The sequence below is a fragment of the Rhinolophus ferrumequinum genome, chromosome 9 (genome assembly GCF_004115265.2).
Source record: "Rhinolophus ferrumequinum isolate MPI-CBG mRhiFer1 chromosome 9, mRhiFer1_v1.p, whole genome shotgun sequence".
NCBI lineage: Eukaryota > Metazoa > Chordata > Mammalia > Chiroptera > Rhinolophidae > Rhinolophus > Rhinolophus ferrumequinum.
In genome coordinates, this window is record NC_046292.1 from 54,767,805 (window position 1) to 54,794,295 (window position 26,491).

Below are 26,491 nucleotides of genomic sequence, written 5' to 3' on the forward strand. Positions count from 1 at the left end.
TAATTAAATCACCTCATTATATAGTAAACAAAATTTGATAGAATTAGGGAGAAACAAAGAAATCTGCAATTATAGTGGAAGACTTCAATGTACCTTTTATTTCTTGGTTAAGTTGACAAAAGAAAAATTAGCAAAGAAATAGAGTATCTAAATTACAATGAAGAGATTGATCCAATGGACTTATGCATTTATCATAACTAAGTTTTCACAAATGCCAAAGAATAGGTAGAAACCAGGTTTGGAAAGGATTCCCTTTATGAAAATTATGAAAATTAAAAGATACTACTTCTTATGAGACTATCCCAGCATGCTTCCACTCAGTACTCCCGGCATTGCTCATCTCAATTTAGGAGGAAAAAATAAGTAGTGCAGAAAAGGTTGCATCTCAAACACAATGCAGTTATTTAACATTAACTAAATGGTAGAAGGAGAATGCCAAACTTCCTGATCTTCCAAAGTAAGGTTTGTTGATCCCATATTTGAGCATAACCAAAGAAATTATGCTAATCATTCTGAAAGGAAAAATCTTTATATTTAAGAGAGACACTGCTAAAAGGAAAAGGTACTTCTCATCCTATATGACTTTGTATATATGCTAGTATGTAAAAATTGGTAAAATAGATTAAAATAATCATAAATAGAAAAATACACTGTGTACTACCTGCCAGAGCCGCTCTGGGACGAGTGCCACTCCATATGCTTAGCCCCCACCGTGATCATGACCTGTCAGTCTGAGGGCCAATCCCACCCATTGATGCGCCAACAGCAATCAAAGCTGAACTACAACAGAAGGGCACACATGACACAGACAAGGAACACTCCTGGAGCACCCAGCTCCGGTGACCAGGGAGACTGTAACACTGCACCTCACAGGTCACCTACTGTATAAGACCACCCTGTCAAGATTAGGAGATGTAGCAGATTTACCTAATGGATAGAAAAAACACAAAGAGCTAGCCAAAGTGAAGAGACACAGAAACATGTCCCAAATGCAAGAACAGGAGAAAAAAAGGCTGGGGTAGTAATATGTATATCAGATAAAATATACTTTAAAACAAAGACTATAACAAGAGACAAACAAGGACTCTACATAATGATAAAGACATCAATCAAACAAGAGTATATAACCCTCGTAAACACTTAGGCACCCAATGTAGCAGCACCTAAATACATAAAGAAAATATTGACAGACATAGAGGGAGAGGTCAACAGTAATACAGTAATTGTAGAGACTTTAACTCTCCATTAACATCAATAATTGATCATCCAGACAGAAAATCAACAAGGAAACAGTGGCCTTAAATGACAAATTAGACAGAGAAATTTAATTGATAATTTTAGAGTACTTCACCCCAAAGCAGCAGAATGTACATTCTTTTCAAGCATACAAAGAACATTTTTCAGTAGACCACGTTAGGCCACAAAACAAGTCTCAATCAATTTAAGAAGACTGACATCATATCAATCTCTGACCACGATGGTATAAAACTAGAACTGAATTACAAAAATAAAACTGAAAAAAATATACAAACATATGGAGGCTAAATAACATTGTACTAAATAAACAATGAATGAGTTACCAACAAGAGGACGGAAGAAATAAAAAGATATTGTGAGACAAATGAAAATGAAAATACAACAAACCAATAATCTGAGGAACACAGCAAAAAAAGTTCTAAGAGGGAAATTCATAGCAATATATGCTTACCTAAAGAAACAAGAACAATCTCAAATAAACAATCTAAACTTACACCTAAAGGAACTAGAAAAAAGAACAACGAAGGCCAAAGTAAGTAGAAGAAAGGAAATAATACCAGAGCTGAAATAAACATAATAGAGTCTAAAAAAAAATTCAATAGATCAATGAAACTAAGAGCAATTTCCTTGAAAAGATAAACAAAACTGACAGACCATGAACCAAATTGATCAAAAATAAAAGAGAGGCTACACTTCTGATAAGGGGCTAAAAATTCAAAATATATAAATTTTATTGGCCTGTGTGTCTGTTTTTCTGCCAAGACATGGAAACAATGAAAGCATCCTTCAGTAGATAACTGGATAAAGAAGAAGTAATATCCCATTATATATATACATATATATACATATATGTATATATATATATATATATATATATATATATATATTTTTTTTTTTTTCCCCCAATGGGATATTACTTAACAAAAAAAAAGATGAAATACTTCCATTTGGAACAATATGGATGGATCTTGAGATTATGCTAAGTGAAATAAGTCAGACAAAAAAAAGTTGAGAATCATGATTTCACTCATATGTGGGTTATAGAACTGAAAGCAACTAACAAACAAGACAAACACAAAAGCAAAAACTCATAGACACAGACAACAGTTTACTGTTTACCAGACAGTAAGGGTGGAGACGGGGTAGAAGAAAAGGGTAAAGGGGGTCAAATACATTGTGATAGAAAAATAATTGACTTTGGGTGGCGAACGCACAACGCAATATATAGATGATGCTTATAGAATTGTACACTTGAAACCTATATAATTTTACTAACCAATGTCACCCTGGTAAATTTAATAAAAATTCAAATAAATAAATAAAAGAGGGAGAACCCAAATAAAATCAGAAATGAAAGAGGAGAAATGACAACTGACATCACAGATATAAAAAGAATTATAAGAAAATACTACAAACAATTATACACCCACAAATTGGACAATTTGGAAGAAATGTCTAAATTCCTAGAAATATACAATCTTCCAAGACTAGGTCAAGAAGAAACAGAAAATATGAACAATCTGACAACTATTAATGAAACTGAATCAATAATCAGAAAATTCCCAAAAATAAAAATCCTGGACCAGATGGCTTCATGGGTGAATTTTACCAAACATTCAAAGAAGAATTAACATCTACACTTATCAAACTGTCCCAAAAATTTCAAGGGAGGGAAAGCTCCCAATCTCATTTTACAAGTCCACCATTACCCTAATTCCAACACCAGACAAAGACATTACAAAAAAAGAAAACTATAAGCCAATATCCACGATTAACATAGATGCAAAATTCCTTAGCAAAATATTTAAAAACTGAATTCAGAAATACATTAAAAAGATCATATGCCATGATCAGGTGGGATTTATTTCTGGGATGAAAGTTTGACTAAATATCCGCAAATCAATTAACATGATATACCACATAAACAAAAAGAAGGATAAAAATCACATGATTATATCAGTAAATACAGAAAAAGCACTTGACAAAATCCAGCATCCATTTATGATAAAAACTCTAGCAAAGTGGGAATAGAGGGAACATACTTCAACGTAATAAAGCCTATATATGACAAACCCACAGCTAACATCATACTCAATGATGAAAAGCCAAAAGTATTTTGCTTAAGATCAGGAACAACATAAGGAAGTCCACTTTCAACACTTTTATTCAACATAGCAGTGTAAGTCCTAGCCACAGCAATCAGACAAGAAAAAGAAATAAAAGGTATCCAAATGGCTAATGGAAGTAAAACTTTCATTACTTGCAGATGACTTGATATCATATATAGAGGACTCCAAAGATTCCACCAAAAACTATTAGAACTAATAAATACATTCAGTAAAGTGGCAGAATACTTTTAGAAACCAGTCACATTTTTATACACTAATAACAAACTATCAGAAAGAGAAATTAAGAAAACAATCCCATTTACAATTGCCTTAAAGGAAAAGGAAAAAAAAAACAAAAAAACACTAGGAATAAATTTAACCAAGGAGGTAAAATATTTGTACTCAGAAAATTATAAGACATTGAAAAAAAAAACTAAAGAAGAACAAATAAATAGAAGCATATACTGTGCTCATGGCTAGGAAAAATTAACATAATTAAAATGTCTGTACTACCCAAGGAAATCTATAGATTCAAAACAATCCCTGCCAAAATACCAAAGGTATTTTCACAGACTTAGAACAAATAATCCTAAAATTTATATGAAACCATAAAGATCCCAAATAACCAAGGAATCTTGAGAAAGTAGAACAAAGTTGAAGGTATTATGCTACCAGATACCAAACTACACTACAAGGCTATAGTAATCAAAACAGCATGTACTGGCATGATCAATGGGACAGAATAGAGAGAGCCCTGAAATAAACCCATGCCTATATGGTCCATCAATCTATGAAAAAGTAGCCAAGAATATACAATGGGATAAAGACAGTCTATTCAATAAATGGTGTTGGGAAAACTGGACCAATGCATGCAAATAAGAAAAAAAAAAAGAAAGAAAAAAAATTTATACCACCCTCTTACACCATATACAAGAATGAACTCAAAATGGATTAAAAACTTAAATGTAAGACCCAATACTATAAAACTCCTAGAGAAGTAACTCTCTGACATCGCTCTTAGAAATATATATACTTTTTGATATATCTTCTAGGGAAAGGGAAACAACAGAAAAAATAAACAATGAGATTTACATCAAACTAAAAAGGTTTTGCACAGCAAAAGAAACCATCAACAAAACAAAAGACAACCTACTAACTGGGAGAAGATATACGCCAATGATACATTCAATAAGGGGTTAATATACAAAATTTATAATGAACTCATACAACTTAACACCAAAAAACAAACAAACAATCTGATTAAAAAACAGGCAGAGAACACGAATAGATATTTCTTCTAATAGGACATACAGATGACCACTCTATGTCACTAATCAACAGAGATATGTAAATTAAAACTGCAATGAGATATCACTTCACACCTGTCAGAATAGCTATCATCAATGAATCAACAAACAAGTGTTAGTGAGGATGTGGAGAAAAGGGAATCCTTGTGCACTACTGGTGGAATTGTAAATTGGTGCAGCCATTATGGAAAACAGTGGATGTTCCTCAAAAAATTAAAAATGGAACTACCTTATGACCCAGCAACTCTACTTCTGGGTATTTATCCAAAGAAATCCAAAACACTAATTTGAAAAGATATATGCATCTCTATGTTCATTGTAGAGTTATTTAAAATAGCCAAGATATGGAAGCAAACTAAGTGCCCATCAATACAAGAATGGATAAAGAAGATGTCGTACAAAAACACACACACACACATGCACACACACACACTATACTTGTATATACACACTGGAATACTACTTGGCCATAAAAAGAATGAAATTTTACCATTTGTGATAACATGGATGAACCTAGAGAGTATTATGTTAAGTGAAATAAATCAGACAGAGAAAGACAAATACCATAGGATTTCACTTATATGAAGAATCTAAACAACAAAATAAATGAACAAACAAAACAGAAAAAGACTCATAGATGCAGACAATAGACTGATGGTTGCCAGTTGGAAGGAAGGTTGGGGGCTGAGTGAAAAAGGTGAAGCAATCAAGAAGTATAAATTGGTAGTAACAAAATAGTTATGGGAATGTAAAGCACAGCATAGGGAATACAGTCAATAACACTGTAATAGCTATGTATGGTGCCAGGTGGGTACTAGACTTACTTGGGGATAACTTCATAAAATCTATAAATGTCTAACCACTATGCTGTACACCTGAAACTAATATAAAATATTGAAATCAACTGTAATTGAAAAATTAAAAAAAGGAAAATGCAAAAAATGTATTTGAAAAGTAACAGAAACTATTACTTGGTGAAAAAAAAAAGTAGTTTTTAATAATGAATTGATAAAAATTCATGCCAAAAAACAATAATCTAGTCAAGCAACATCAGTAAAATATCTGGCTGCTTTTAAAATTAACCATTTTGTTAAAGCAAGTATAAGGTAATTGGCTGTGATTTAAATGGAAGAAATATGAGAAAAACGTTATTTTCACTCTAATTCTTATTATAATTATTTTAGATAAGATAGTTTTCAACTCCCATGACTTTTTTAATATCTGAAATATTAAAAACAAATAGGAAAAATAGAATTTTATATAAAATAGGTGGTAGCACAATATTCAGATTAACGGAGAAAAAGACAGAATTTATTAGTTTTCATAGATTCAGATAGCTTAATCGAATACAACCATATTCCCATGCATAAGATTTAATTATCTCATAGCAATACATTTACAGTCCTCGGGAGACATCATAGTTAAATAGAAAGGGCGTTAGACTTTGAATCATGAGACAGAGACTGGAAATAGTACCAGCTCTGACATTTTGGGATTATGTGACCTTGGACACATTATCTTAGCTCTTTAAACTCAATTTTCCTCTTCTGTAAAACAGAAATAATAAATTAAATTAAACGTTACTCTAATGATTAGTGATGTTGAACATTTTTTCATGTCTATTGGCCATCTGTATGTCCTCTTTAGAGAAATGTCTCTGTATGTCCTCTACCTATTTTTTAATTGGGTTTGTTTGTTTGTTTGTGGGGTTCTTTTTGTTGTTGAGTTGTATGAGTTTTTTATAAATTTGGGATATTAACCCCTTATCAGATGTATCATTGGCAAATATCTTCTCTTATTCAGTAGGATGCCTTTTTGTTTTATGATCAACCTCACTGTTCATTAGAGAAATGCAAATAAAAACCATAATGAGATATCACCTCACCTCAGTCAGAATGGCTATCATCAAAAAATCAACAAACAAGTGCTGGCAAGGATGTGGAGAAAAGGGAACCCTTGAGCACTGTTGGTGGGATTGCAGATTGGTGCAGCCACTACAGAAAACGATAAGAAGGTTACTCAAAAAATTGAAAAAGGAGCTACCTATGACCCAATAATTCCACTCTTGGGTATCTATCCAGAAAAATCCAAAACACTAATTCAAAAAAATGTATGCACCCCTATGTTTATTGCAGTACTATTCACAATAGCCAAGACATGGAAACAACCAAAATGCCTATCGGTAGGCAACTGGATAAAAAAACTGTGGTACATCTATACAATGGAGTACTACTTGGTCATAAAGAAGAATGAACTCTTACCATTTGCAACGACACAGATGGATTTAGAGAATATTATGCTACGTGAAATAAGTTAGACAGAGAAAGACAAATACTATATGATCTCACTTACATGTGGAATCTAAAGAAAAGAATAAATGAACAAAGAAAATGGAAATAGACTCAGAGATGTAAGGGGGGAATAACTGATGGTTGCTAGATGGGAGGGGGGTGGGAATGGGGAAGAAAATAAAAGGATTAGAAAGTACAAATTAGTTGTCACAATATAGCCACAGTGATATGAAATACAGTTTGTGTAATATAATCAATAATGTTGTAAAGATTTTGTAGGGTGTCAGATGGGCTCTTGTCTTACTAGGGAGACTACTACATGGACTGTGCAAGATGTCTGACCACTGCACTGTACACTTGAAGGTGAAGTTGAATAATGTGGAATGGCAACTATAATTTTATATTTATATATACACACACACACACACATACATACATTAGAGCTATATTATATATATATATATAGTGTGTTTATATATATAGTGTGTTTTATTTATTTATTGTGTGTTATATATCTAGATAGATAGATAGATAGATAGATAGATAGATAGATAGATAGATAGTGTGTTTTTTCTTTACAGAATGTGGAGTACAGCATAGGGAATACAGTCAATGGAATTGTAACAGCTACATATGACGTCAGAGGGGTAGTAGACTGTGCAGGTTTTCACTTTGTAAGGGGTGTAAATGTCTAAGTATTACATTGTTTTGTACACATGAAACTAATAAACAAATAAATAAAAGTTACAATGTGACATTATCAATCATTGGGATGGCTAAGGCATTTTAATTTTCACAATCCATTGCTAGTAGCTGCACAAAGCGTTTACTTGAGAGGGAAGTCAATCAGGACTATGCATGATTTATGAGTGATGTTTTCCAAGGGTTCAGACATCTCTTGCCTGGAACACATAGGTGTCCCAAAACTCCCTACTCCCTCCTTCTTCCCTTCCTACTTTTCCACATCTAACATAAAATGAAGATACAAGCTAGTTTAATTTAACATACCAACACAGATTTCAGGTAAAAAATAATGGATTAAATAGTTTAAACATAGTTTGTTTGTTTGTTTGTTTGTTTGTTTGTTTGTTTGTTTGTTTTGCTCCCTCTTTGCTCCCAAGTACCATGATAAAAAATAAAATAAACACAAAAAAAAACAATGAGAAAGAAAGGCAGGCAACAGCAGTAACACCAGAAAACATTTGCGAGCTAGAAAGCAGATGGATAAAAGGTAACTGACAACAGACACTATAAAATTGATATTTAAGGTTTGATATGGGGAAGCAAAGAAGAGGAAAGCTGAATCACAATGAACACTAAAAAGGAGGGAAAGTGGAAGCATACTTTAAAGAACTGTTTGAAAGACACAACTATTAGGTTGGTGCAAAAGTAATTGCGGTTTTTGCAATTAGTTTCAATCTTTTATACTGCAATTACTTTTGTACCAACCTAATATATCAACTTATCCTTCAGCAACCACACGTAACCAGGTGACTGACTCTTAGACCCCTCTTTCCTGACAGGAGACTAAAGATTCACCTCCCGGAGAAATTAAACCAAAGAGATTCTGGATTCAGGAACATCAGGTACAATTAAGGATGAGGGATGAGGACGAAAACTGGGAAATAAAAGTCTTCATATCAAGTTTTGCTGAGAACACTGGCAGTTACTCATATAGCATAGGAAATATTGAAGGATTCTTCTTCTGAAGAAACCTTGTATCATAGGTCCCTGAATAGAGTCTGGACTCTATTATCCTATGTTAAAGCTCACAAATCAATAAAACCCAAACACATATTGAACAGAGTTTCTAAGTAGCATTTCAGAACATTATTTGCAAATACAAGTTAAAAGAAAAACACAAAGTAATCCTTGAGCATTTTTTCAAAAAAAGCTCTAAGAATAAAGTAACTGGGGGAATAGCAAAATATGACATGCAGAAAAACCACCCACAAAAACAAACCAAAAAACAACTCTGTATGATATTAATATCCTCAGAGATGTAGAGAAGATATTGCATCTATGAACCAAGAACAGCTGTATATATTTTAGAAATTTAACTAAATAATTAAAAAACAGAAGTAGAAGAAAAAAATGAGTATCCCAGAAAAGAGAACAAACATAAAAAAGAGATGAGGAAATAATTAAAAAAAGAGGAAAGTTAGAGGATCAATCCAGGTCTATCTGAATAATAGTAGTCCTAGTAAAAGAAAAAGACAAACAAACAAACAAAAATCATAGATACAGACAACAGTTTAGTTGTTACCAGAGGGTAAGAGGTGAGAGGGTGGTAGAAGAGGATAAAGAAGGTTTGATATATGGTGATGGAAGGAGAACTGACTCTGGGTGGTGAACACACAATGCAATATAGAGATGATATATTACAGAAATGTACACTTGAAACGGATATAACTTTACTATCCAATGTTATCCCAATAAACGTAATAAAGATTTAAAAAACAGAGAAAATGGAACAGAAACAACAATAAAATAAATACAAAAATAGTAAGTCTTAAAGATGGTAGACTAGGAAGCCCATGACCTCATCCTCGCACAGAAATATCAAGTAAGTAACTGCAGAATGACTGAAATAACTTCATAGAAACTCTGGAAATGAGTCAAAGATTTATGCAAGTAAACAAACATCCAATCAAGAAAAATCCACTTTTTTTTTTTAGAAGTTTTATAAATTTTATTGAAAAAAATTCCCAATATTAGTTCACATTTTTTGTGCTTGGTTGGATCAGTTGGTTTAAACAAGATCAATGAGTCCATTCTCAGATGGGCCATCCAAGACTCTATATTAAGAGATCCCTAAGAAACATCCACTTTTAAAGCAGTAAGAAATCCCCTGGCAGTTGTATTTGCCCTTCTCCACAACTTCCCCAGTGCGATGCAGCACAGTCGGGAGGAAGCAGCCTATTTTTAGTTTGTCTCCCTTAGGATGGAAGGAGCAGAGCAGAACTTATTTGGAATGTTATAGCCTATGTCTGGGCTGCTTGAGGGAGCAGTTTGTGTCTCACCTGACTCAAAGTTGGAAGAGACATGTCAATATAGTTTAGATCACAGGATGGAAACAACAGGAGGAAATGGTGGCCACCATGGTGCATTAAAAACTCCAGGGAAACTGCCGATCCAGACTCCTGGGAAAAACAATTGTGGACAGAAAAATACAATGGAAAATCTAAGGCCTCAAAATAAAATTGGGGAGAGACTCTGGGAAATTAAGAACTTAAAAGTACCTGGGGAAAATCAAAAGAAAAGAACCATACACATACTGGCGCAGATATGATGCACACCCACAAAGGACCTAAGAAGAACTTGACCCTTCCTCCTGAGCTGATCTAAATAGCAAGAGTCTGCGCACAAGTCTGCAAAGATCGGAAGAGGTGTCTGTTTTACAAATTCCCAGTTTTCAACAGACAGTCACAGACATACAAAGAAACCGGGTAACAAGGAACAAAATAAATCCCCAGACTTTGTCCCTGAAGAAACACACATATCAGACTTATGGACAAAGATCTTAAAATGTCTTTTAAATATGCTCCAAGAGACAAAAACAATGGACAGAGAACTAAAGAAAATAATGAAAACAATATATGAACAAAATAAGAATATCAACAAAGAAATAGAAATGATAAAAGGAATCAAACAGAAATTATGACGAAGAAAAATAAAATAACCAATTTGAAAAATCCAAAAGAGGGGTTCAATAGGAGACCTGAACAAAAAAGAATCAGGTGAGTATAGTACAATAAGATATTTTGTGTTAGAGAGTCACCACATTAACATAACTTTTTTACAGTATATTGTTACAATTGTTCTAATTTTATTATTATTTATTGTTGTTAATCACTTACTATGCCTAATTTATAAATTAAAGTTTATCAGAGATATGCATGTATAGAGAAAAAAATACATAGTATATATAGCATTCAGTACTATCCAAAGTTTCAGGCATCCACTGGGGTTCTTAAAACATATCCCCCATTGATAATAGGAGGCTACTGTACACATTAACAGAAAGAAGAAGAAAAAACATATAAACATAAAAATCAATGCAGAAAAAATTGACAAAATTCAGCACCCTTCGAAGAAAAAAAAAAAAAAAAAACGTTAAACTATCAAGGAATAGAAGGAAATTACACAAAAAGGTCACATAAGAAAAAACCAACAGATAACATCATATTCAGTGGTAAAACGCTGACAAATTTTCCTTTAAGATCAGGAATAAATCAAGGATGACTGCTTTCACCAGTTGAATTTATTATAGTACTGGGAGTCCTAGCCAGAGCATTTAGAGCAACTAAGAACTAAAAGGCAATGGAGTTCTCACAGGTAACACTAAAAGAATTAAAAGACATGCAAATTAAAAAGGAAGAATTGAAATTATCTCTGTTCATAGAGAACAGGATCTTATACATGAAAAACCTTAAAGATTACACACACACACACACACACACACACACACACACACACACACACTAAAATGAATAGACAAATTCACAAAAGTTACAAGATATAAAACCAATACACAAACATCATTTGTGTTTCTATACAGTAACAATGAAGAATCCACAAAGGAGATTAAAATAACAATTCAATCTACAATAGTTTCAAGAGGAATAAAATACACAGAACCAACTTAACCGATGAGGTAAAATACTTGCACACTGAAACCTACAAAATGTTGCTGAAAGAAATTTAAAATGACACAAATAAATGGAAAGACATCCTGTGTTCATGGACTGGAAGAATATTATTAAGCTACTACTCGAAGTAATCTACAAATTCAATGCAATCCCTATCAAAATGCCAATGGCATTTTTTGTAGAAACAGAAAATCTATCCTAAAATTCATATGGAATTTCAAGGAACCCCAAAGAGTGAAAGAAATACTGAAAAAGAAGAAAACTAAGTTCTCAAACCTCCTCATTTCAAAACTCACTACAAAGCTATTGTAATCAAAACTGTGGTTCTGATATAAAGACAGACATATAGATCAATGAAAAAGAGTAAGAGCCTAGAAATAACTCTTGTATTTATGGTCTAATGATTTTAAACATGTGTATAAAGACCCGGGGAAAGGTTAGTCTTTTCAACAAATGGTGCTGGGAAAACTGGAGTCCACCTGCAAAAATGTAAAATTGGACCCTTACTTTATACCATATACAAAATTTAACAACAAATGGATCAAAGTCCTATACATAAGAGCTAAAACTATAAAACTCTTAGAAGAAAACACAGGGCAAAAGCTTCATGATACTGGATTTTGCAATTTTTTGGATATGACACCAAAAGCACACGCAACACAAGAAAATATAAATACTCTGGATTCCATCAAAATTATAAATGTTTCTGGATCAAAGGACACTATCAACAAAGCAAAAAGGTAACCCACAGAATGGAAAGAAATATTTATGCATCATGTATCTGGTAAGGGATCGATATCAAGGGTATGTAAAGAAATTCTACAACCCAACAACAACAAAAAGCCAACCATCCAATTAGGGAATGAGCAAAAGGACTTAAATAGGCATTTATGCAAAGAAGATATACAAATGGCTAGCATGAACAGGAAAAGATGATTAACATCACTAATCATTAGGGAAATGCAAATCAAAACCACATGCACACATTAGGATGGCTACCATAAAGAAAAAAAAGAAAAGAAAAAGAAAAGAACAAGTATTGGCTAGGATATGGAGAAACTGGAAAACTTCTGTACTGTATTTGAAAATATAGAATGATACAGCTGCTGTAGAAAACAGTATGGTTGTTTCTTAAAAAATTAAAAACATTACATGATCCAATAATTCCTCCTTAGGGTATATACCCAAAGCAATTGAAAGCAGGGTCTCAAAGAGATATCTGTATACCATATTCATAGCAGCATTATTCACAATAGCTAAAATGTGAAAGCAACCCAACTGTCAATCAACAGATAAATGGATAAGCAAAATGTGGTATCTACATATAATTCAATATTATTCAGCCTTAATAAGGAAAAAGTTTTGACGTGTTACAACATGGATGAACTTTACAAACTATGCTAAGTGAAATAAGACAGCCACAGAAGGACAAATATTATATCACTCCACTTACATGAAATATCTAGAGTAATTAAATTCTAGAGACAAAGTACAATAGTGGTTTTCAGGATCTGGGGGAGGGGAGAATTGGGAGTTAATGTTTAACGGGCACAGAGCTTTAGCTGAAGACGTTGAAAAGGTTCTATAAATGGATGGTCATGATAGTTACACAACACTGTAAACTTAGATAATATACAGTTCAAAATTTTTAAATGGTAAGTTTTGTGTTATATATATTTTACCCCCCACACCCACACACACACACAAAATAACACAAAAGAAATACCTAGAACTGAGGGATATTTCAAATTGAAAAACCACAATAAATTGAATGGAAAGAAAATCCACCGTAGCAAACAAACAAATATCTATGAGACAAATCACTGTGAAATTGCAGAACACCTGCTATAAAAGAGAAAATGCTAGATGTTTCCAGTTTCATGTGAAAAAAAAAATAAACAGAAGTTCATATACATCAACTAAGAACTAAAAGGCAATGGAGTTCTCAAAGGTAACACTAAAAGCTAAAAGACAATAAAGCAATTCTGAAAAAATTCTGAAAGAAGTTCTACACAGTAAAATCATCATCCAAATATTAAATGTAGCATAAAGACATGTTTAGGCTTTCAAGGTTTTAAACAATTAACCTCCCAAGTATAATTTCTCAGTAAACTAATGAAGAAAACTGCACTAAAATAAGAAAATAAACCAAGAAAAAACAAGATACAGAATCCTGGAAATAAGGGTCTCATTACTGAATAGAAACAAAAGAATTCTCAAGATCACAGTTAAAGAAATTGTAGCTGTTAACAGCAGATTTAGAGAAGTAGTCATGAATAAATCAGCAAAATGAAGGGCTCAAGCAGAAATATCTTGGGGGGGATATATATGTGTGTATGTGTATATATATATATGTACATACATATGTGTATGTGTATATATGTATATACATATGTGTATATATATACACACATACATATGCATATACATATATATGCATATTCATATATATGTATGTACATACATATGTACATACGTATATATAAATAAATATATGTTTGGGGATAGTAGTGGTTTGAATGGTACGAGATTTTCAAGCATGTTTTCAAAAATATAGTAGTATATGAAAGCAAACATATTTTCTAATATCTTGTGTGGCTCAGCTGTGAGTAGTATTTACATAGTCATAGTAATTAAAACATTAAGTATTAGTTAACCTCCAAATAGTGATATTATAATTCTACTGGGATAATAGAAGAGGGGCTATATAAGTACATTAGGAAGGATTTATAAGAGAATTAAATCTCTATATTTCACAGTGGAAATTTGTAGATAATATCTAAAATTGAAAAGAAATTTTAGCAAAATAAACATGCTATTTGGAAACATAAAAGTAAACAGAAGAGTCAGCTACAATGATTAAATGATACCTCCTTGGAGTAGCAGGAAGAATGAGTTGGGGGTATGGAGCATGGCGCTACTACTTTTCCTTCTATTTTAGTTTATAAGCCTAGGAGTTGAATAGCTAGATAAAAATAAAATTGCTTTTAAATAAAAGATGCAGAGCTTTGTGAAATATCTAGTTCATGAAACTAATGGAAAAATGATGAAATAAAAAACAAAGCCACTGACAGATGAGGATCTGGCAGAGTTAGATCAGTTTATACACAAAGAAAAAAGTCAGCAGTGATAAAGACACCACCAGGAGTTTTTAAAAAGAGAAAGATTTGAATACTTAAGAATTAAAAGGCTAGAGGGAGGAAAAATGGGGAATCACTGTTCAATGGGTATAACTTTTCATTTATACAAGATGGAAAAATTCTAGGTATGTGCTGTACAACATTGTGCCTATAGGTAACAATACTGTATTATACACTTAAAATTTTTTTAAGAGGGTAGGTCTCATGTTAAATGTTCTTATTGCAATAATTCAAGAAAGGTGTAAGAGAAACTCTTGATAAAATTTATGAAAACTTGAAATGTTTTTACAAAAATGATTTTGTGATTCTTCTGTGAACAACAGAGGTAAGGAAAAAAATATCATCTCATAATATAATTTTATCAGAAAAAGTTATGCAAAAACAAAATAAAAACAAGTACACATTTGATAACCAAAATTTTGTTAATAAAATGAAGTGTATTTTTATGTAGCAAAAATAATTATGTTCAAAGCCTAAAGGAAATTTCATATCATTGTTTATTGAAATAATTTAATCGATCACATACTAGACAGATTGCTGGAAAAGGTACCATGCTGACATAACGTTTTAGTAACAAAGTTGCTAACATATATTTGTCCTAATTACCAACCTCTATAAAAAATTAGATCCTTGATACCTATGAAATAACTTTGTGAATATGTGTATTTATAAAATGTTGAATGAGATATGGATATTTTATCTAGAATGCTCAACATATATTTCATGGAGTCTTATATTTGTAGTTCAAAATTAACATGTCCAATTTCTACTGAATGTAGTTACTTTTTACCAAAATCTATTCACTAATTACAATTTAAAAATTCATATAACTAACCTTGAATGAGATGTCTTGATTGTTTTGATTTTATGCCAGTATCTTTTGTTTGTAATTCATATAAAATAGAGGAAACATGTTTTTTCTGTTCACTAGAATTTTCTAAACCAACAGGAGAATTCATATTCTGTGAAAACAAAATAAAAGCAATGTCACCAATGATAATATCTCTTATATATGCTTTAGAATTCTCAAAGAAGTCTCACATGTATTACACATGATTGATTTTCATTTAAAGAAAAAACACTAAAACCTGTGAGATAGGCAGATTTAAGAAAAGATGAAAAGAGATCCACTGTGTATAATTTTGATAAATTGTTCTTCTATTAATTTAATGATATACTTTGGACAATGCTCTCCGAGACATTAAGCAAAGGGGAACCTGTCAGGAGGGTGCCAGGACTAAAGGAATGAATGGGGAGGAGAAATAAGGAATTAACAGAGAAGTGTTTAGTGTTGCCCAGAAAGTGTAAAGGAAGATACAGAGTAAGAAAGAAGGGACAGAATTATTTTGCAAAACACTAAAAGGTAGTAACATAGGAAGAAAGGAAAATGGGACAAGAATTATCACAAGTCTTAAATGTACAAATGGAATAAGATATGTGTGGAAGGAATAACAAGTAGAATATTGAAGCAGCTTCATTGAGAATGGGGGTGCTGTCAGACGTAAACTATACAATGTCTGTAAACTGGTTGGGAATGTTTTAATATTAATACTGTGGCATCTCTCTTTCTCTTCAAAGTCCATCTAGGACTGGTACACAGGATCTACCAGGTCATCGGGAACCCAGGCTCTTTCAAAAGTTATCTCGATCCTACTGCATCTACATGTCTTCTATACTAAAGGCTTACTCATGAATCAAGATAGCTGCTAGAGCTCCAAACACTACGTGTGTATTTCAGTCAGCAAGATGGAGGAAAGTGTAAAATGGGAAAAGGGCACAGTACACGTATCTTAAGAAACTATCCCAGAGGTCTTTCCAATAACGTCTGTTTTTTTTTATCTCATTGGCCACCCATAGCTACAAAGGATAAGGTGAGAAATGCAGCCTTTTGTGCTGGGTACTTTGCTGCCTGGAATAAAATCGGGGCTCTGTTATCAAGAAAGAAGAATAAGACAGATATCGGTAGGCAATCAACAGTCTGCCACTGCTCTGAAAAAAAAAATCAGAATCTTGGGTGGGGATGTATATTTGTATTTTGAAAAACCTTCTCATGTATTATGCTTCCTTGATGAGAACTACTGGTCTAAATTCTGAAGACTCACAAATACATGTATCTTCAGATATAACTCCTTTCTGAGATGTTTGTTTTTGTATATTTGTTTATGGAATACTTGAAGAGTGCTTATCATTTGCCATTGTTTTAAAGTTCTGTACAGATATTAATTTATGTAATACTCATAACAACTATGCTCTTTCACCCTGGAAAAATCGCACAGACATCACATGGTCAAGAGAAATGAACTCATATCATTCCTTCAAACCTATTAATACTTACTTCTAGTTTCGGTGAATAGCACTATTTCATCCAAGGAAAGGAAATTCACATAAACTCTCTGATACCTGATATCTGATAAAATTTTGAAATAGAGAACTCATTGTCATATTTCCCCTACCTTGAGCTGTCCACTTAGACAAATATCCTTTATTCTACTATTTAGCAGAGACATTTGGATGTATGTGTCTTGGTGCCCTGTATTCACAATTTTCTGCTCAAAATCCCACACAATAGAAATATAATTAATTAAATATCTTTGAGTTTCCATCTCTTAAATTTTACATGTGATGCTTGCTAATTTATTTATTGAAAACAATTTGTCTCTGTGCAGTGATTCACTGTGCAAGAATTTTTTAATGCTCATGACAGGTACTAACTGGTCCTGGAATAAATCTGCTTTTATTCTTCATGAAAAACTCTTACTAATCAATTCTTACACAACACAATTTCTTTTAAGTATTTACGTGAACAAAAGACTACTTTTTGCCAGAAAAACAAATAAGCAGGTACTCATTCTCTTACATATTCTCCTTACAGTTAGAAATTTTTCTTAAGGTTGCCAAGAAAAATTATAATAATCCTACACAATATCAACACATTATCAAAATGTGACTTTAGGCAATGTTGCTTCTATTTTCATCTGGGTTCAATTATTTCTATTAAATAAAGTATGACAAAAAATGTAGACAACTGTTTATGTAACCAAATGTAACCAAATGTGTAACAATCAATTCCAAATGCTTTTTCAACCTCAAATTTGCCCATCAGTCCTCTTCAACTTGCACCACCTTAACACTTCAAATTACATCATCATTCTTCTATCTTCGTACTTCTATGAATTTGGTCTATTTTGGTAATCTATTTCCATCTCTCCATCCCAACAATGCAATTCATCATATGTTAAGAATCAGCTCAAATTGTATTCCTTTCTTTCTTCTAGATCTCACACTTATAGTCTACCCATGAGAAAATAATTAAAGTGGAATGTAAGGATATGTTTAACAATTCTGTTTTTACTAGTACTTATTCCTTTACCTTCCCCTGATAGAATAAGAAAACTAAAAATAAAAAGTTTGCGTCTACCTGTCAAATCTGAGTATCCAATCTCTGTCATTAATAAAGCTAATTTATAAAATCATGAACTTTAAAAGTCCTGAAATTAAATAAGTAACTAGTTAGTTGCTTTCAAAAAGAGATATTATGTAGTTCTCCCACTTACCATTTTTCATATATCTACATGTCACCATTTGTCATAATTTAAAATAAATTTCCCTTCCTTGGCTTTTATAAAAGAAGAATTCATAACAAAGCATGCATATGTGACAGTGAAACAAATCTATAAGAAGATGATCAGCATCTAAAGCCCTAAATGAAGGCTTACACAGGCTGCCAAGGTACAGAAAATGGGCTTTTCTGTTATATATACTGAAAGAAGGAAAAGGAAGGATATGCCCACTTTTTGACTGATCTTTGAAATCACGGAGAAGGAAAAGTTATCAGAAGCCTGGGAATAACCTAATAAATATCTTGTTTTCAATATCAGAAAGTATATTAATTATAGTGCCTTAAATCTAACACTGGTCCTCAATAATTTTAGGACATATTTTAAGGATGTTAGCATCTAGGAAAGAGATCATCACCAAAGAGCAGTATAAGCTGACAACACGCCAATTACATCAGACATAATTCCATTGTTTAACAGGCTCAAAATTAATTCATATTCAAATATCCTTGATAGGATAAACCTGCATTTCAGCAATATTTGATAAATGCTTTTACTCTTTATGAAAAGACAATATGATTAAGTGGAGATTAGAGGTGTTGAGTCATCACATGGAAATGAGTAAGGATTAATAAAATGATGCCAACCTGAAGGGAGATCTCTAATATCATAATATGCGGCCTTGTTCTTAGCTCTATCCTGATCGATATTTATATGAATGATTTGAATAAAAATATAAAGACAATGCTTATCAAATTTTCATATGAGGTACTAAAAGAACAAAATCAGTTAACACCAGAGAGAAATTTAAAATATTATCAATAGACTGGAGTAATAGATCAAATTAAACAAATGAAGTTTAACAGGAATAAATATTGCAGTGGGCAAAATTCATTAAATCACTGCAATACACAATGTAATTTAAAAACCTGAGTGATAAGAGACTAAGATATTTCAGTTAAGAGTAAATTAATTAAATGTTCATTGTGTGATGACCTCATGCTATGCTGTATTAAGCATTTCATCTAGAATGTGGGAAATGAGTTTTACCATATTCGTTTCTGATCTGAACTATAGCTAAAACACTGTATCAGATCAGGGCAACCCATTTTCAAATGATTATCAATAACCTGGAACATGAAAAGACAGCAGCCTACATACTGAACAATTTTTAAAGTAACCTCTATATAAGAAAGCCATGACTAAACTCAGAATAGAAATGAGGTAACAAAGAGATTCAGGCTTCTCACCGCCTCCAACTTCCATCTTACTCATCTTGTGAAATTATTCTCTTGTTCAAACCATAAAAATGTTGAATTTGTTCTCTATTTTATCCTTTTTCTGAAACCCTCCATCTAAACCATCAACAAATCTTGGCAATTCTAGCTCCTAAATGCATCTCAGATCTGTACACTTCTCTCCATTTTTACTTTACTTCTCTTGTCTAAGCTATTATCATCGCTTCCAAACACAAATAGTCTCCTATTAGTCTCTGCCTTCACCCTGGCTCTTACAAGACATTTACATTTGTTGAAAGATAAATCTGATCATTTTCTCTTTAGCTTTAAAACCCCTATTGGCTGTCCAAGATGCTCAGTCTTTACTATGAATCACAAAAACCCAGCGAAATATGACCTTTGACCACATAGCCAAGTCCACCTCATGCTACTTGACTTTGTTCATTATATTCCTGCCACACTGGATTTCACTGAAACCCTTGAACCCAACTCAAATACAAGAAGCTACCATATTCCTCAGGTCCTTGTGCAAACCCTTCCCTCTGCCTAGAACACTCGCCTTCCCAAACTCTGCTTGGCTAGCTTCTTATCCTTCAGGTCTTAACTTTCCATATTATCTCTGCAGAAAAACATTCTGTCACAATCATCAAAAATAGGCTTCCTCCTACTATTCTCTATTTCAGCATTGTTTTTATTTCATTCATAACATTTATCAAAACTTTGTTGGTTTATTTGGGTTACACTTGTTTTTCTTTTGTTGTTGTTTTGTTTTTATTATTATTTGTAATCTAGTCCATGAGGAAAAGGATTTTGCTTGCCTTGTTTACTTGGTGCCAAGAATGGACCCTGGCATTCAGCAGATACTCAATAATTATTTCTTAAATGTTGAACAAATAGTATCGAAGAGAAGTACTAGAAGGATAAAGTGGAAGTTTGGGAAATTTGATTCAATATAATATAAAACTAAATGTAATTTTTTTTTGGAGAGTCCAACAAACCAGACATAATTTTAAAAGAAAATCTCTATCTTGTATTTTCTAAAGAACTCTATTCCAAATAATACTTTCCAACATTCCTTTCTTTTACCTTTAAATCTTCTATATTCTATAGCTACTCCAAAGATTTTCATTCAGTAACTCTGTACAAATCTCCCACTCCCTTCTTCTAAGCTCTATATCATGTATATCAACTTCACCTCTGACATTTTTAGAGTCTCATCTATTTTATCATTGTTCAATATACACAAAAGCATAAACATAACCATCTTGTAAGAATAATTATATCTTTACTCAGGCACATCTATCTATCTATCTTGTTGATTCTACATTATGATAAGCCAGAGAACGAAATGGCAATGAAAGAACTCTCCTTTTATGGTATTGAGTGGAGAATCTAAGAAAAACTCGTCTATAATGGAGAAGAGGCATCTGTATATTAATAAATCTCATCCAAATAAAATAAAAAAATTATCATCGTGCTAACTGAAAATTGGAATAGATTAACTGAGGAGCTCTGAGGCTCCCTGTAATTGACAAACTAAATAATAAGTAACTGGTTGTCAAATATCAGATGGATGATTTTACTAGATATTTATTTCCCCCAAGAGTTATGATAATTTGTCATTGAAAAATTGAGAAATGGTAACAGAGGTAACAATTTCTTTTCTATATCTGCTTTTAAGACCAAGGGTAAATATTTTATACTAAAGTCTGTCTTTGAACATCAAGATTAATTTTCTACCCTTCATTGTTTGAGTTTCCCAACTAGTTAGTGTTCTGAAGATTGTGTTTATTTTCACATTATGTGTTATGCAAACCAGAGGCCTTAACTTGGAAGGATATTACAAGTCTTTGATCAAAGCAGATTGTTAACACAGACTCAGTGTTACATTATCTATCTATTCCTATATTATCTATAGTATTTTATACCTGAACAAGTGTTTGTTGTGTCTATATTATGTATTGTTCATTACATAACATAGGCTCCATTTCAAGGATTATACCAAAATCCTCTTTAGAGTTACAGCCAAGTCACCAGACCCTTGGTATCCTACCCCATTTTGGTTTTGTTGTTTGTTTGATGTTGTTGTTTTTGTTTCCTTTCCTCTTCCCAACCACGACATCATCTTTAAAAGTGGTAATCCAGACCTTAGGTTTCTCACATAACAGTCAAAGGGGTAACTTTAGGAATATGCTATAACCCAAACCAGAGGAGTTGCCCTTTTTTTGTCTGAATGAAAACTATGAGCTCTAGTATTTGGCCACACAGCCTCTCACTAGTTTAGCGAGTAAAGCCTTCAACAGAGGGGATGCTAATGTGTAGTGATACATATATGGCAAGTACCTCTTGAACTCTGCTTTTAAGAATAAGTGCTGGTTAACAGGAAAAATCACGGACAAAGGTGCATGATGTAAAATAAAGTTTTATAAGACAAAGATACTTTTTAAGATATTTTCTATAAACAACTGTCAGGTTTAACTGCTACTTGAAAAACCGCTACTACTATTTGATCTCAATCTTTATCTTAACAAAGAAGACTAGAAGCAATAATATTCTTGATACATGGGGAAAAGAATTCACACAAAAAATTACCCAGATAAACAAATACAGGCGACACATAATAGATATATAAAAAAATATATTTCTCTTCTATACAAAAACTAGCCAAAGTAAGTAAGGGTGGTTGAATATTATGTTTTGCTGCAAATGTCCAATTAAGGAACACATGGGAAAAAAGCATCATAGAAAGACACGCTCCCTCAGTTCAAGAATACTTAAGGTCTGAAGTCTATCCTTAGCAAGATTAGAGATGCCAAGTGTAAATACTGAGGCCCACTCTTTGTCTTCCATATTACAGTGGATACTTGGAAATAGCAGTTGTCAAATCTAGTAAAAAGAGATGCTGCAAACTTCCATGAGATATTAGAGTAGGTTATAATTTCAAGTTAAGAGAATATAATGCTGGGCTATGAATTATAAAAACAGATATTAGGTAAAATAAAGAGCATGAGGAAATTTCAGAGTGTGCAGGTTTGTTTCTTTGAAAATTTCTCCAGAAATGTATTTGATTCATTACTACTTTTATGACAATACAATTATATTCACAATATTATTTTTCCTAATATGTTGATTATACTAATAGCCAACACATTATATAATAATAATTGAGAATAATTCTGTGTCTGGTTTACCTACAGATCACATTTTAAAAAGAGTATAACTCCACACAGTAAATATTATTTTGTTTATAACTGTCAAAGCATGTGTTGCATTCAACCTTTTATCATAGTTAAGTACATTTCTCACTCCTAGAAGAAATTATACTCTGAGGACTAGGATTGGGGTTACTGATCTGGATACCCCTGCAACACTTTGGATTCTTCAACCTTTCTAACAGTACCAACTCACAAAGAACAAAAAAAGATTGAGAAATTTGATTAGTTTATTCAACAAATATGTACTAAGTGCCAATCATATCCATAGCACCATGCCGGGTATACGTATAAACTTATTGTTTTGTGAATACTTAAATTCTATAAATCTCAGAATACTTCATAAGTATTTAATGATTTATCTTCTATGTAGATGTGGAAAACATGAGAAGCAAGATAAAGACATTGAAAGTGAGGAAAACACAAGTAAAAAGCATAGGCTGAATGCTAAACACTTTCCTGATAAAAAAAATATATATGTATTTTATTAAACTTCATTTATTAACTTAATTGGTTAAAATAATATTTTTCAATTAGTAAATCTACCCATTTTGAAATGAAAAAGATGCAGTATGCATTAGTAATATAAGTTAATGCTACTTAAGTAATGTCCAAATGAGACAAGTCCTATGGTGGTGTAAAATTTCAGGAAGGGCAATGAAACAGAATTTTCTAGATGGAAAAAAAAAACCTTTATTCTTAACAGTAAAATACACGTCTATAGCTCAAGAGTCTATATTTTCAGGTATATTTGAACACTGTCTACATTTATGAACAGAGGAGAAGAGCAACAGATGGGGCCTGCAAACATTTTCCTGATGTTTAGGTTGACCTTCTATATCCTAAACACCTTAAGGTAATCCAGCATTTTAGATGGTTTATATGTTTTGAATTAGGGTTTAGAATATGAGAAGGGGGGTTAGATCACCATAAAGAAAACATCTTAATAAATTAACATAGTAGTCATATATACACTTATATTTCTAAAATAAAGCACCAACTTAAATATGCTTTTGTAGATACATATTGATAAACTATCAAATTGACTCAATATCCATTACTTATGTTCTAAAATTGAAGTTTTAGCCTTGTATAAATGAGAGTAATAGATTCATTTTGGGAGTTCAAAATATTAGTGAATGCTGCTTCATATAAGCTTTTATTGCAATACTAAGGACTAAAATAACTATTTCAAATGCAGTATAACTATGATCCTTCTCTCCAAATGCTACATGTATTCCAGTAACTACTGGAATCCACCTTTTGAGCAAAAGGTGGATTATTTAATAGGTGGATTACACAGTAGATGAATTATGTAATATATATGCCTATATACATGTATATATATATATATATATACACACTCAGGATATATACACATATATATATTATATATAAATATAATATGTTCTATTTTACATATTTATATATAAATTATATATATATATATACATATATATATGTGTATATATATATATATATATATAGAGAGAGAGAGAGAGAGAGAGAGAGAGATCTAGTGAACGTTACTGACCCTGGTAGTCCGCCTACAGGCTCTTCGGTGTACTTTGTGACTTTGCAGTGTACTCGGGTACAGCTTCCCTAACAACCTTAGCTCTACTGCTCTTATTGGAAATATTTCAGCCATGGTCCAAATGCTTATTACTTGCATGAAGTCCATATTCCTGCACCTGGATACCACTACTCAAAACAGTAGTTAACAAACTTTCAACGATACAAATAGGCTTATTTTAGGTTCTTAAGTTATTAAAGTATTATTGTCAGAATCCTTATATTTTATTAAACAAAAACAAATAAAAAGAAAGGCCTGCAATTCACTGAGTCTCTCTGGGCTTTCTAGGTAAATACTGTCAACAAAAATCCAGGATTGGATGGAATATCTCTAAAACTATCTTAAATAGACCAGAGAAGACACATGATTTAAAAGTTCATATTTTTCAAGACATGATGCCTAAATTTGTTTTGAGAAAACTCAGACCTATAAATTTCTAGACGAGTCATAAAACACAAATCTTTATCATTTAAGGCTTACACCAATATTGAAATACACTGAAATAGCCACTCTCACCTTGAACAAATAAAAATTCATTCTAAATAAATGGTAAAGAATGGTCATTTTATTGATTTTGTTATTTTTTTATTAGAAAAAGATGGACAGCTTGAAAAGTTTTGCATTAGCAATCTTTGTAAAGCAATTTTTATGATGGTATGTTTCACTGGATTTAAAAATGGTATATTAGCTTTCTCGTATGAGTCAGCAAATAATCGCATGAACATTTTTATGCAAATTTCAAATTGTCAAAATATGCTGTCTTGGATGAATTACTAAGTGTATTTCTCTTTTCAACTTTACACTTATCTTGTGTGAACAGCCGATATCCCTACTGTCCAATCAGGGATGGATTTTCATGCTGTTGTCCAGGGAATGATGTGCACAATTCCTTTTGACACTGATGAGAAGTGAATACATAAATCCAGCCCACTTCAGTGAAAATTGACCCATAATTTTGTTTTACCCTGAAGAAAAATACAGTAATAAAGTTTAAAGATTAAAAAAAATACTGTTAAACTCTCGAGGTGTACCATTAGTTAATGATAGTCAGCAAACGTTGCATTCTGCCTTGTGGAAGTGAGTTCCAGATTTTCATAGGTGCTCATGAATTCTAATAATCATGGCTCTCTATATGATAGGAAGAAACCTAAAAATGCAAATGATAGGTTTTTCACATTTCAGTGAATTCAAAAGTTAAAAGAAGGTAAGGCATGCTTTTTACATTATTTTCTTCTACCTCTACTCTCCACTAAGATGTTTCTTATGAAATGAGTATATGCATTTCCTATAAATATTTAGAAGTTGTGAATATATACTATTCCACACATAAGGACTATGCATCAATTTCAGAAAGTATTGATCCTGTATAAAACTCTAATGGTGTCTCTGAACTATTTTCAAGATTATGTCAGCATTTTTAAGATTTGGGGGGAAAAATTACTTGGCATAGTGAGCAGATCAATTGCCACTATACAAGTATCCTATCTCTCATAATAGCAAAAAACAAACAAACCAACGAAAAAAAACCACTCAATGAAAGTTAAGGTTATCTAGCAAAATATTTTCATTTTCTTTAATAACCTATTAAATACTTACTATTCATTAATTTACCTACATAATTTGTTTTTATTCTTTTTATATTGTATTCTTTTTATATCATTAGCTTATAGCATTTCTATAATAATGAGTTTATTATAATGTCATAGGACTGGCAAAAAAACTCTGTTTTATCGACATAGCTCATCACTAGAAGTCCAATGCACTATCCATGGTGCTATAAAGCCACCTTATTTACATAGCTCATAATGCTGTAAGATCCTTTTACACTCTATGTTTTATTTTTGACTTGCACCTTATTTTTAATCTATCTTCTTTCAATGATAACCTTAATTGTTCCTGCCCACATTAAAAAAAAAACACACAAAAAACTCAGTGATAAGCAGAATTCTGTTAGCTACTCTTTTCACAGTAGTACGCTGGATTAATATTTTCAGAAAATATACTAAAATAACTCCAATTGATAATATGTTATCAATTGTAACTCAATATAAGTAGAGTTTGGATTATACGTACCTTAAGTGCAACAAATAGTATATCAGTAAATATTTGTTGAGTGCCTCCTATGAGCATATCACTGTGCTAGGTAAAGGGTAGCA

The 26,491-nt window shown here is 32.1% G+C and overlaps 1 protein-coding gene across 1 annotated transcript in view; it reads right to left on the reverse strand.

Moving 5' to 3' along the window:
• The window catches only part of LRRIQ3 (leucine rich repeats and IQ motif containing 3), a 134,123-nt gene that overhangs the window by 33,424 nt on the left and 74,208 nt on the right, over nt 1-26,491 (reverse strand). Inside the window, exon 5 of the mRNA XM_033115872.1 lies at nt 15,591-15,717. Coding sequence (XP_032971763.1) covers nt 15,591-15,717 — 127 coding nt within the window. The remainder of the gene's footprint in view (nt 1-15,590; nt 15,718-26,491) is intronic.